The following is a 15,251-nucleotide window of genomic DNA, read 5'->3' as shown; positions in this document are numbered from 1 at the left end:
ATTATTATATCTATATCTATATCTATATATTATTCATTTCTATTATAGATCAGAGAAAAGTGGGGTAAAACCGGGTGTCTAATACACTTTCATAGTAGAAAAGATCTAAAGAAGATCTAAAGTAAAGAAGATTAAGTGCTCCTTACACAACTAGAAAATTATTCTTCTTAAAAAATATGATACTTATTGTTAGATCAAAGGGAAATATGATTTTGTAGTATCCAGGTGAACCTGTCTGTGTGACGTCCTCATAGATTTTGACGAGGCCTATTTTAATTACTTGTTGTGCCGTACATATAACAAGAAACGTAATAAGAACGGGCGGTCCGACCATGAAAAAAATAAAATACTGTCCAATACACAAAAAGCAAGCATACGAAATTTTATTGAGTTTACTGGAATGATTATATGCGGCACATCGTTCTATTGTTTTCGACGGTACATCGAATTAGTAAGAGAGCCGGTGGCATAAATACTCATGTTATCGAATTATCACATTTGCAGTAAAACTTTAATGATAGACGAACAATAATAGAATTTAAACCTAATGTACCTAACTGCTATTTTCCGAGCCGGGAATAAACAGATAACTTCTGGTTGGTTGGTTTTGAAGCTGTTTACTTAGGTCATCGTGCATATAAATTTTGTTGATGCTATAAGATATAGGACAATTAGCTTTAATAGAAAAATTTAGTGTGCCTCTCCAAATTCTATCAGAAAAAAAATTAGTCGAAGTTCTTTAAATGTCTACCGTCGCGAACATAATATAAGACTGTGGGCACAGATAACAGACATAAACTTCTCTTACCCGTTGCACCTTGTGATCCATGACTTTATGTGAACGGTATTTTATTTTTCTCCAGAATAATATTTCAAGATCATTAGGGTCCACCCACCCATTTTTAATATTTTTATTTCTTTTTTGTTTTGTTTTTTTTTTGTTATATGCATGTCACAACAAAGTATTATAATTATAATAGTCCTCGTCAAAATCCGTATGATTGACCGGTATACCAGTACTCAGTTTTATCCTATGGGTATAGATAAAACCGGGTACCCATGTAAAATTACAGTGTTTCGCTTAAATCGAACATTTCAATTATTTCTTGCTACCATCAGCCCCTTAAGCAGGAGAAGAAAGTTTGCAGGTCATTCGCACGGGAAGTGTGGGTGTGTGGGAAGTATGTATTATTTTAGATTATAGAGGCATATATATAAAATGTTAGAAAATTCCTTTTTTATTATTCTACAGAATCGACTCATCAAGCAAACAATTAACTCGAGCAAATACCACTCGTATATATCCTCTCCTAGCTTAAAGGATTAACAATAACAAAAAAAAAAGACTAAGAAGGATTTAAATGGTTTCAAGGCGTCTATCTGGTGGTGATAAAAAATGCTCTGTGAAGATTATCTTCGAGGTTTCCTCAAGGTCATCGAATGTTGTTTTATATACTAACATCTATTGTATATAATGCGATGTTATACTTGAGATAAAGGCGAGTTCGACGATCCAAATACCATGACCTTGAAGTGACCTTGAATACAAAAAATGAATTTCAATTGGAAGAATGTAAATCACCTTATTTTGTTAGATGTTTAAAGTGGTAGCCGTCCACATCAATAGATTTTCTCATATGGTCGGGGAACCAGCTCGGAACTATCACCACGAATTGAGTGCATATGACAGCTCTTCTCTTAGAAAAACAATGGTACCCGGTTTTACCCTGCTACCCCCTACTCCAAGACAAAATAACAGGCCACTCAACAATTTTTAGTGTATTTTAAAGTTAATACAATGTAATAAAATTTTAAAGATTATATAATATATTATATATAAATTATATCTGCCCTTATTATTAGTAACATGATAAAGGACTGAGCGCTGTTTACATATTTTCATAGCAATCTAACCTACATATTTATGTGAAAAATGGATGCGATAAAATGATAGGACATGTAAGATAATTTGCGTAAGACAACTACATTCCTCGTCAAAAAGATAACCCAGGTGTGCTATCTTTAATTTCTCAGTGACGCGTGTAAAGTTTTTCGTCTGTAACGAATAATATCAAAACATTATGAGCTCAGAATATGCGGTTCGTTAAAAACAATTAAAAATATTATGAGGTTTATTGTGTAATAAAAAAAAATTATTTTATTTTAAGAACGAAACGATAACACATGTGCAATAAGAAAATAATAATCAATATAAATTGTAACTAACAATAACTATTTATCAAACGTATACACTTATTTAATAATGGGTACATCCCCCTTTATTTTCTATTACTTCTATTATACGATTTGGTATCGATTTATATAGTTTCTGGATATAATTTTGACTTAACGTATCCCATTCGCATACAATTGCATTTGAGGTGTAATAGTAGTTGTGTCGATCGTTGTCTGGTGATAGTGCTGGTGTTAGTATAGAGGCAGAGATACGTTCTACTGCTGGTATAGATGTCGCTGCTGGGGTACTGCTGCTTTTCTTCTAATTTAGATGTCGTGGAATAAAAATCGGACTCCGGTCGGCGGGATTTGAACCCGGGTCCCGAAAGTTCGTAACCTAAGGCGCTAAACACTGCGCTGCCGTCGTCCGACACTAGTTGCTGTCGTGTGCCGCCACACATTTTTTAATTCTGGTACATGTTGATACTGCTTTCCATTCGCGTATACGCCATAAACAAGTTCTACCCAGCAATTTTCAATAATATTAAGGACCAGGGAGCGTGCAGGCCACGGCGAAATAGATATATTATTTTCATTAAAATATGATTAGACCAATCTTGATGCGTGTACAGATACATTATCTTGTTGAAAGATGTAATCAGGTCCAGAAATGCGTTCTGTATGATTATTTATTTGTTCTTTGATTAAATTTATGTATCAGACCATTATTATTTATGTAGCCTTCTCCATTTCTTTTTCCAATGCATTCTTTCTTTTGCAAAGCGTAAACGTTCTACTTTGCGTTTCGTTGTTAACGAAGGTTTCTTTCTCAATTTTAGCCTCTTACATCTTAATATCTTTGCAGGATAATAGAACTCGACGAACACTTGAAACACTGACACTAATAGTAGATTTATCCATTATTTGCTTCGTTGTTAATTGCAAGTTGGAAGCTACACGCAATATTATTCGCTTATCACGATCGGATAACGATGACGGCCGACCAGTACTTTTCTTTTTGCCATAATCTTCAATATTTTTTAAGAAATTGTGTATTACTTTACGATTTCTTCTTATTACTTTCGATATTTTTGCTATTGATAACCGTTGCTGTTTTACTTCAAGAATTTGCTTTTTTCAGACTCGTTTCGTTTTTTTTCACGTCCCATACTTACAAATTTATATAACATTGTACTGTAATCTTTACTCGTTGATAGATCATGAACTACTGAGCAATTTCTAAACATATTAACAGAGTGTGTTATCATTTCGTTCTTAAAATAAAACAATTTTTTTTTTATTACACACTAAACCTCATAATATTTTCAATTATTTTCAACGAACCACATATCCTGAGCTCATAATGTTTTGATATTATACATTACAAACGAAAAAGTTTGCACGCATCATTAAGAAATTAAAGATAGCACACCTGGGTCATCTTGTTGACAAGGAGTGCAATCATATTTATAAAAAGGTATCTTTTACTTTACTATTTGCTAATAATATCAATAATTATACAGTTTATACTTGAATAATAATTTATATGAAGATTTATAGATTATTTTAATGTAAATTTCGATTCTTGCTTAATTATTGTTATCATTTCTTATCATTTATGCAATTAATGATATGATCTAAATAAATTATGTATACAGAGAATGTTATAAAAAGGGTCCAGTACTTAACGGACTTATAGTATTCGCCAAAAGGAGTAAAAGATGCATAATCTACGTAGGTCCTAAAAGCAATCCTTTTGATATAAAATCAACTTTTATTATGTATTAACGTTCGATATTGTTTTTTCACAACACATTTAATGTAATTATAGCCGATGGAATCAAATGGCGTTGTTGCAAATTCAATCAAGCATGAAAAAACGCATAGTAACACACATAGTAACATAGAACGATGTTAGCGCTAGTACGAAGGACACGGGGTGGCTTCGAGTTCGCCAAATAATTTATGAATATTTCTCTTCTCTTATGAGTCTTCTTTTTCGACACAGGAGAACTAGAAACATTCATTCATTCAACATTCTAAATACAAAATTATTATTGTCATAATATCCGATTATTATTTTAACGGAGAAATATGCATCCTTCGGAACTGACATACAGAACACATGTTCTGATTTTTGCATCTTTAATTTCCAACGACTATACGTTTGTAGAGAAAAAAATAAACGACAGATCAGATTGGTGCAGCAGCGAACCCGGATCTTCCGCTTGCCGGACGCATGCTTTCGAAATTAACCTACCCAAGCCGTCAACGAACATTTTCTCTCAAACTCCTAACTCTCAAATGGCTACACATTTAATGTGTTACAAAGAGATATCCAACGCTAATAACTAATAAAAATTAATTTTACATCGGAATGATCGTTTTTAGGACTTACATTGATTACACATTTTTTACTCTTCTCTGTGAGTATGTAATATAAGGCCCTAAATTACTAAACCCTTCTTTTTAACATCTTGTACATATATTTCGTGACGACACGTCCCAAATTTCTATTATGTTAAAATTACGACACCCAGATGTGCATCCTATTATGGATATTATCCACGAAAAAATAATTTTTAATAATTGTCGCTATATCGCTATATGGTATCATATGATATTATTTCTTCATGTATAGGTTGCAGTTTTCTCCTAAAAAATCTTATATTGGTAATATCATACTAATTGATGCCTTAATTATCGCCTTTTGTACTTGTATGCCATCTTATTTTTATAATTCTCTCACTCTAAGCATTTCCTTTTTCATCTATAAAAATAAACAAACATGGTTATAAACAAAGTTTTCGCATTGCCAATTCTATTGTAACATCAACAGTTTTCCTCTAAATTGTTTTTGTTGCATATTCTGCATATGAATGTCTACTCCTACTTTCTCTGCAATTTATCTTTATGATTTGAGTTACGTTCCTCACACTCACATTTTTCTTCTTAAGTTTAAAATGGTTTTGTTTTTAGTATCTTTGAACTCTTTTCCACGAGAGTTTGATAATTAATATTATAACTAATTATTATTACCATTATTAATATCACTTTACAAAAACTGCTTCAATACAATTAAATACGCATTTATTGAGATCTTACTTATTATCCTATCATTTTGTCAGACCTGCTTTTTATATAAACGAATCAAATACCTATAAAGTTCCTAACTTCTAAAAAAACTTAAACAGCAATCGAAGCTTTTCTATGTTACCATGAAGGAACAGTGTATATGCCTCCGGATCTATAAAAAATCTTCTTACATTGCATTAACTTAGAGAAACGCAAAAATCCCTGAGGTGTCCTATCGTTTATTATATAGGGTGTATCTATATTCTCTGTCCTAGTTATAAGAAAAAGGGAGTATATCTCTGTATAAAAAAAGCCATAAATCGTGTTACAGTAACAGATACGTATAAAATTTAGAAGCACCTCATTAAGTACCTATTAAATCAATTTATTTAATCGCTACTTACGCGATTCTTGTTTGGTAGAGTTCATAGTCCCTTTTCTCCGACGGAGAAATATATTAAGGAGTCAGATTTTTAGCTCTCTAGCACAGATGAGGTTCAGGATAAGCCTAGTGCCTTACGGAGATAGTATATAGTATACCAGCTACAAATTAGAATACTTTGATATAATGCACAACTTATATCCACTAAGGAAAGCAACAGTCTAACAATTTTCTAACGCCAGAAGCCGTAATAATTAAAACACATTTGAGAACAATTTCACGTGACCACATTTTGATATTATGTTACAATTTTTTTGTTGCTGATTCACTGTTTACATTTGCATTCTTACAATCATATTTAAAATGTATAAAAGAAAGAAATTCCAAAAAATACACTAGTATATTTTCTGTCTAAACTCACAAGTGTTATTTTGGCTATGAAATTTTCATTCTTCTTCCTGTATTTCCTTAAATTAGATTATTAAGAGCTTGATAAAAATAAGCTACTTCTTCACATTAAAAGACACTAAAAGACAAATTTCATATATCACTTTAACATGCAAAGGTAATTAGGAAAAATATTTAAGTGCCAATACTTCTTTGATTCACTGCAAGTACATCTTTATTTTATAATTTTCCAAGTGAAACATTGCTAAAAGCTACTCATCGGTAGATACCTTTGACATCATGTAATATAACTGAGGATCATTTATCATCGACAAACTAAAAGGAGCGACTTAAAATTAAAAATAAACAAATTTTATGCAGTCGATGTTCGAATATTTTCTATACATCAATGTTTATCTACCGAGACTATCTACTATCGAATACATATAAACTCACGATTTCTATAATGAAAAAATTTAAATAGGAAAAGCTTTCCAGTATATGTACTGGATATATTAGATACACTTCATAAGATCTAAACTTCTCCCGCCCCTAATTGATTTAGAAATTAAGGTAACTGCTACAAAGCAAATGATTTCACCAAGTTCAATCAGTTTAAAATATGTTGTCATGATTAACATCCCGAACAACTTCGCCCTCTAAATGTTACTTGTCACTTGACTTTAGTTTCCGAGATATTTGTAAAAATATATTTGATGCTGTATACTGTATTTTGCTGTCTACAATATGTATGTTATTAGTCTGTGGTATTCCACAATATAAACCATATTGCTTAATATCATATTAAGCAATTCATTTCTATTTGTCTTATTATTCATTACTTTACTTTATTTTACAGCGTGGGCGGCCGAATAATTATCTAACTCAAACCTAACCCATTGATTTTTCTTTTTCTGAAAATGATCGAAAATGGTCATCAAAAATGAGTTAGATTGAATTATATAAAAGTAAAGACACTGTGAGCCGTGAGACGTCCATCTATGCCAGAATGAAGTGCAATCATAAGTAACGTAAATTGAACTAAAGCTTTTTTCGAATATTCCGGAAACCAAAACCGAAAAACGGGAAAACATGTATAAGCAAAAATTGTTCAAAATGACCTTTAACCTTGACAACATATTTCAATGTCTTTGAAATCCGTGACGTCTGCTTTATAAATAATTACCGCAATTAATATCAAAATGAATCATTAAATATCATTTTATGCATGAATTCACATACAACGCTGCAGTTTATGCGGAATTGATTGTGGGGTTACAGATAGTCAATCACACCTCTCATAAAGTTTACTCGATCGAAACTGGAACCTTCTACCTGAGTTAGAACATAAAGTAAGATACCATTCCGACATGTTATGTATCACAAATTTATATCTTATATAATAAATATCAGAATGCAATGAACCTAGCGGTGTGACATCCTCTTTGATTTTGATGAAACTTTTTTTAATTATCTTGTTCTGACGTGTATATAACGAGCGAAATAATAAAAATGATCAGTCGAATCTCAATGATCTCTAAAAAAAATAAAATGCTGTTCATACCACCTTTTTTTAAACTTCTTCTATTCTCCGATTTTTTGAACTTCTTCTATTCAATAAATAGAGACGAAATATAACGGTTTAGACTTTAGGAATCCATTGGTTCAAAAGTTATTGTCAATAGATGAATCGATTTGGCAAATATAATTTCAGACAAGAGTTACCAGTGGTCGCAAAGTCGGAAAAATGTGTAGCACAACAAATACTACAACGATAACGTTCATAGCGCCAATAAAGCCTAATGCTTTAAAGATCTATCTCTACTACATAAGACAGAGTAAGCCATGCTATAAACTAGGACAGTATACTATTTTTTTCCAGGGTCATTGGAGTCCGATTGCCCGTTTTTATTATTTCTATTATTATATATACGTCACAACAAAATAATTAAAAAAAAAGTCATTATACCGGATGTATGATGTCGATGACAAATTGATCCATGTTATATATAAAATAAATTTTAAATACTACAATGATATTTTTCAGATTTTCAATAATGTTTTATTTAAAAAACTGCAAAATAAAAGTTTATTTTCAATTTGCAAACTAAATAATAGAAGTAACTTTTTGCACGTTAAGAAGTAATTAATTAATAAAAAGTTTCAACTTTCCTGAATAGAGGAAAAAAGATTATATCATTTAATAGTTTCTGGTATCTCATTGCAAACGTTTGTAACTACCCTATTTAAAATTTCGTAGATACAGTTACTATCAATTTTAACTGCTATTGATGTTACAATTTGATTCTATATTGGACTGCTAAAATTGGAAGTGACATCAAAATCGGTGTGGGCCTTCACTGCTTGATAGCAGGATTACTAAGATAGCAAGGTGGATACCCTGTACCTCATCTGTGCTTCTAATATTATATAGAAATATATACACAAAATTACTTTAAAAAACTAACGTTAGCTTGTGCTCCTAAAATCTCTTGTAAGAGAAGCTGCCTCCTAATCTTCCAAGACAGTGCCTGTTTGTCATGAGCCTTGTACAAAAATGGATATGTTTCCAATAGATATTGTGCCAAAATGTTGAAGGATAATACTCTCAGAATAAAAGATTCTTCAGAATTAGAGGTCAGCTTCTCTGGAAAAATTTATATAATGAATATCAAATATTTGTTTCTGTGATATTAATACTACTTCTTACCTTTCTTAAAACGTATCCATTGTCTCATTGCTTTATACTTCTGTTTATCAGACATGTACTTATCCATTAAAAACATTGGAGTTTCAACACATGCATTTGTTCCAAGAACTGTTTGCATGTTACTTTCACATGTTAAATTTTCTGGTAAAAAATTTAATGGGATTTCATAATTATTACTAGAAGTGTAATATGTTTCCAAGAATGGTTCCATTGATGCCTGATTTAATTTCTGTTGTGCAGCTGAATTTGCCATTGTTCCCACCAAATTGTAGCAAGATAGTCTCTCAGATGTTAGTATGTTTTTACAAAAATTTCTCAAAAATACTTGCTTTGCAGCTAGTCCGGACATACGAAAGGGTAAAAATGGAACAATATCATAGTAATGATGCTGAAAAAACAACAAAGCTATGTTTTAATTACTAACCTTCAAAATTCTTATATAATTACTTTTACATTATTAAAATTTGAATATATTCACAATTAATTTTCATTTTTTATTGATACTCTGATTCTTTTTCTTTTATTAATTAACTGATTATTTTCTTACTAATAATCAATTTACAATAATTTATGAATATTTTACCAATAAAGTAATTAAGATCCTATAGTATTGCAATAATTGATAATGATTAGACTATGCGGATGTTTATACATTTATGAAAAATTTAAATATGCAAAAATCTATAGAATACATAAAATATTCAAAAATATAAAAGGAATTCAGAATAAAGTATTTCTTCTAATATTAAAAGGATCAAAAGTACTTCTATTCATGTTCCATTTTTATGTGTTCGTAAAAACATGTTTTTACTTGAATATCCGCAGTCTAATAACTAAATAATAAGAAATTACAAATAAGTAAAAAAATATAAGTTTACTAATTTAATATATACTTCTTTATATTATTAAAAAGTTATTTTTACCAATAATATAATAATAATAAATTTCTAATATTTACATTATAATGTTTTCTAACATTATACATATATGTATTCTATTAAAATAAATCTATATATATTATACTATATAATGTAAAAGTTACTGATTCACTCATCAATGCTCATCCCAAACCTGTACTTAGCTGTACTTAGAAGAGCAAAATTTGGACAGTATACTTCTTTTATGATATAGGTGTGGGATGAAAAAAAAATTTTTAAAAATACAGATCCCACAGAGATTAAAAAGCGGTATATTTTTTTTAAAGGATACTCATTTCCTATAAGTTGCTGAAGTTGAGGACATGGAAGTCAGCATAAGAGCTCCTCATTAAAAATAAACAAATATTTGTTTGAGTACTTTCTGAAATTTATCTTGTAAAGGATGGTCAAATAGAAAATAATAAATATATTGTATGTATAAATCAATTTTGAAATTGAAGAATGTATTAAATATATAATATTAATTATCAAAATAAAACAATTATTAAAACTATTAAAATACATATAGATAATTTAACTTTCCTTTATATTAGAAAACATTTCTAAATCACGTAAATTAACCTAAATGTTTAAATATACAGGGTGGACTAAATAGCATGTTACAAGATATATTATTAAAAAATCATTGCAAATATTGATTCTATTATTTTTTAATTAAATAAAATATATGATTTAATTATATGATATGCACCAATTTTTGGGATGACTACTACATAATGTAAAAGATTAAGGGTAGAACCAGATATTAATGAATAAAAAAAGTTTGTGTAAATATATAGATAGCAAGACATCTCCATGCATGTATTGAAATACAAAAAAATCATTTTGAGCATCTTCTATAAAGATAATCAAATTATACTATATTGTATAAACAAATCCAAATAGAACATATGTTGATACAAACATTTTTATTGTTTTTAAGCGCCAAATCCTTCCCTTAAATATTGCCTACTTATTATAAAACAGCCTTTATAAGTTCCAAGTAATATGTCGTGTACAAGAAAGAAATTTCTTTTTGAGGAAGTGCATAAGGGAAAATTTTAATTATTTAAATTGGTAAATTTTCAAAGCTATCTTTTACTGCTTTCTTAAATCTTTCCATAGAATTATATCTTAATTACTTCATTGATTTTATATTACAAGGAAATGGCAAGAACTGTGAAATTTTAAATGAGTTGGATGTGTATACATTCAATGCTTCAGGTTACTGGTAAAACAGCTCTAAATGGATTTGAGTACATGGCCCACTGTTGTCAGGAAATTAATAATAAGTTCTTTTTATATCTTACTTTATAAAATCCTTTTAATACTTATGTTATGTTATTTCAATTTAAAATTTTTACAGTTTATTTTGATAAATTTTTAATTATTTTTATTTATTTATTTTTTTTATTTATTATATTACTCCTGCATATTCTTACAAATTCTCTGGGAGATAAAGGGCTATACATTCAAATTCTTTTGGAGCTATTTTACCATCAACCTAAAGCATTGAATGCACATACAATATGAATACAAAACTCATACGAGACTTTGCAGTCCTTAACATCTTCTTGTTACATATTATACATAACACTTAATATATATCAATTAATTGGAAAAATTAATTCATACATTAACTTAGAATTGAATTCATACAATTTCAAAATTGAATAAAAAATTGATAAAAATGTTTAAAATCTGTATACATTTATATACAATATTACACAATATTAATAATGCTCTTTATAAATTACAGTAACCAATTATTTAGAAATATTTCATTCTGTAAGTATATACAACATCAAACTGCACAGATTATTTATATAATGATCCTATTTTCGTATTTTTAATGTATATACTATTTTCATATTAATATTAACCAATATTAGACAATTTTAAATTTTATCATACATTCAGGATGTTATATGAACATAATATTCCAATCAATCTTTATAATATATGTATAACATTATCATGATGCAATAAACATCTTATGTAATAATTTGCATCTATTATTAAATACATAGTAAACTTTTTACATTAAATAAAAGCTGCAAAATATGACTTCAAAATCAAGTTCCAAATTTAATAATAAATCTTTAAAATACTTAAAATATTTTATAATTTATTAAATATTTTTTTAAAAAATGTACTAAAGTTAGAACTACTCTTTGTTGAATACTTATTATATTGAGTAATATTCTAAACATTATGTTACTTAAACTAAATTCTCTTTTAAGAATAAAGGTTTCATGAATGTAATATATAGATTTAGAACGTACATAATTTTTTCAGTGAGTATCTTCTTGAATAACTTTTAAATTTATTTGTATATTTGTCTGCAATAATAAAATCACATTGTTTTCCTATTTAAATGGATTTAATTTTTTGATTTAGTTAGGTATTTTTACAATGAGATGATATCTATGTTCCATTTATATTATCCAAATTTTCAAAAATGATTTGAAACACTTAATGATATAATTTAAGAATCCTAACTTATTAAAAATTATATTTTCTTTTTTCTTAAGAAAAAATTTGTTAAAATTTTTTATTTGTTTAAATTACTTATAGTTATTCAATAAAATAAAAAAAGGCTTCCTAATATGAATTATGGGTTACTTAATTTTTATAGTATTTATGACATACAAATTAGAAATTATTTGGAAAGTTCTAACAATTAAGATCACTATTTAAAAATGTTATGCAGAATGTTATAATTTTATATTTGTATCATTATTTTAATATTTTAATAAAGCATTTTTGTCGAAATTCAACTTGAAGTATAAATATTGTAAATAGTACATATATAACATAACAAAATTATAACAAATAGGAAGGATAAATGTGCAAAATCATGTAAGCTAAAACCATAAGCATATATGTAACATTATGATTTTACACTAAATGAAAAATTTAGGATACGATGTTAGCACTAGAAATTTTTATTTATATAATTTTTATAAATAAATTCATAACATTATGAATATATGTAACTCAATAAGAAATAATATTAACCTTATTGTATAATATGAGATGATACATAGGAAAAGAAAAAGTAAAAAACGAATAATGTTATCATACCTCAGATTTGTAACGAAAAAGTCTGAAGAAGACGTCAAGTCTTTCAACGTAAATTTTCCGTGGTAACTTGCTAGCTGTATTCATTTATTTATTAAGTAGTGGGGATATTAATACATAACTATACGCAGGTGCATAGGTTAGGTTATGTCATCTGTTGTCAGAAATCGTAAGCATATTTTCCCCACCCGTGCAAATATACATATGTAAGTAGATACTGTCGCGTCGTCATAATGCACAATAGACAACTGATACAATAGTCAATTTCAAAATTCTGTAATTATTTGAATGTATTCAATACTTATATCTCGACAAACTATATATCAAATAACTAAAAACAATATAAATAACATAATTAAAATTATATCTTAATAAAGAAAAAAGTTCGTACGTGATTATATATTAATTATACTTTAACAAAAACTTTTGATAGACACATACCGTTATTTTTTACTCTAAAAGTTGTATAATTCATTTAACCGTCTTAGCTCATTAATAATCTTTATCGAAATTTAAAATTTCTGTAAAAATGTACACACATTTATTTAATTAATCTGTGTTATTAGACGAAATTATATCAAAGAGGAAATGAGAGCGCTGATGCTTATGGTTCCGGTTGTTCCCGGACTAGTGCTGCCAACAGCGGCCAAGTGTTGAACGTTTTCACGCTAGCATATACAAGAACCTACAAAGTTAGAGATCTGTCCTGTTTTGTTACAAGAGCTTCATGATACAGTACCACAAAAAAGTTCATGCTGAAATAGACAAATATGAAAATAACAGAATTGCGTAGTAATTAAATTTAGTTGCGTCTGAAAGAGGAATTAATTGTTTATTATTGTTTTTTAGAGAAGAAAAGAATATCTTTCCTTTTGAATGTTAATGAATCAGTGGTATGATATTTAAGTTTAACATTAAATTTGCTTTCTTGATGATAATGTTTTTGTTATAACAAAACCTAAATTTCATTTTAATAGTAATTTCAGTAGTTGATAGGCTGCGAATAATATTTTTGACGTAATGTGTCTGTTTTGTATATTTATTCGTTTATAAAGACGGTAAATACAGAAGAATAAATTAATTGCAGACAAGATTTGACATCATGACTAATTTGTAATCAACGATTTCTATCCACCTTAGTTTTATTACTGAGTAAAATTCATGTTAATTATTTAGAAATTTGCCTTTATCGCGGATTTTCATGGATTTTGAGGCCTGCTGTCGAGGCCATTATTCTAAACACATTTGTGGTATTCACGTAATTACCGCTTAACCCTAATTCCTATCCAAAATATTTGCAAAAAACTGTCATTACTAGCTGATTGGATCCGACCTATATGTGTGCATCTGTGACAAAGACACAAATCACAAGTGTAACCATAGCCGACTCGTTGGCCGCTTTGTTCATTGTTTAGCGATCTGTTTGTTTATATTCATCGGCTATCATTCTCTTTATCCTTCTATCACATTTTACGAATCTAAATAAACAGCTTCTGCGAATATGTAACGTCGCCCAGAAGCCAGGAATCCGCCGACTTCAGGATATGCATATAACACCTGGTCATGCGATAGCAGTGAGAATAAACAGTAGCCCAGTAGCCGGATAGAATAAACAGTAGCCGGATTCCCACCCGTGAGATATGTGAATCATAGTGAGGAGGTAAAGATCCCAGTCCTTTAGTCAGTAAGTCAGTCTGTATTTTGCTATTGAAGTGTAACTTCGCCTTATGAATAAAGTATACGAACGGGCTATTGTTCAATCGCCTTTCTTTTATATTATATATATTACCTCGTCATTTATTACGTGACAAATACTTCGTTCACAATGGCATATGCAAAACTACAGCTTGTTTTCAAAAATTTTACTTCAGTATAGATCTTTGTTATTATTTTTTATTAAATTTGTAATTATTTTTGTAAGTAATTTGTGATTACTTTATGCGGGCGTTATTGTTACGTAAAATAAAAAGAAATTTAAGAAAAAAAGAAACTTTATCTTTCTTCTGGTTTACAATACTTACTTGGTTTTCTTCCGAGCTCTAGGCGTGACTGTTCAAGACTGACTTGGATGATTTTAGGGGGAGTATTTAAATTCTTTTATTTGTGGGAGTGGGAAACGTCTTCGATCATATATTTCGGAGAACGGATAGAGTGACCGGATGTTATGCCGATGGTCACTCATGCTAAGGCGCTTGGAATTTCGATATCTTATCGCTTTGTTTAGTCGGATTTCGTCTGTGACATTATCGTCCTCTCATAGTTATTCAAATTCAATACATTGATGATATTAACTTTGCCACTATGAGAGATAGCAACAATGAGCCACATAAATAAATTAGAGTCGCTACAATCGATAGTACTCAGAACAATAGTCAACGCTCCATGGTATGTCAGAAACGAGGATATACGCAAGGACTTAGAAATACCAACGGTCAAAGAAGAAATCGGCAGGTACGCAAAAAAATACAAGGAAAGAACGGCAACAAATCCAAACCAGCTGGCTGCTGAAACGAGCAAAACT

The 15,251-nt window shown here is 29.2% G+C and overlaps 1 protein-coding gene and 1 long non-coding RNA gene across 2 annotated transcripts in view; one reads left to right on the top strand and one right to left on the bottom strand.

Annotated features, from left to right (window-relative positions):
• Nucleotides 1-12,965, bottom strand: part of LOC100745027 (protein angel) — a 30,622-nt gene extending 17,657 nt beyond the window's left edge. Inside the window, exons 1-3 of the mRNA XM_033322884.1 lie at nucleotides 12,734-12,965; nucleotides 8,730-9,117; nucleotides 8,488-8,666 (exon numbers count right to left, since the gene is read on the bottom strand). Coding sequence (XP_033178775.1) covers nucleotides 8,488-8,666; nucleotides 8,730-9,117; nucleotides 12,734-12,817 — 651 coding nt within the window. The 5' untranslated portion in view covers nucleotides 12,818-12,965. The remainder of the gene's footprint in view (nucleotides 1-8,487; nucleotides 8,667-8,729; nucleotides 9,118-12,733) is intronic.
• On the top strand, nucleotides 12,833-13,510 carry LOC117152137. The gene is made up of 2 exons (XR_004462405.1): nucleotides 12,833-12,936; nucleotides 13,297-13,510. It is a non-coding gene; the product is annotated as an uncharacterized LOC117152137 (long non-coding RNA).
• Nucleotides 13,511-15,251: the final 1,741 nt, after the last annotated feature.

This window comes from Bombus impatiens, unplaced genomic scaffold (genome assembly GCF_000188095.3).
Source record: "Bombus impatiens unplaced genomic scaffold, BIMP_2.2 scf_0707, whole genome shotgun sequence".
Lineage (NCBI taxonomy): Eukaryota > Metazoa > Arthropoda > Insecta > Hymenoptera > Apidae > Bombus > Bombus impatiens.
The sequence above is the reverse complement of the archived record's forward strand: the minus strand, read 5'-3'. Positions and strand labels throughout refer to the sequence as shown.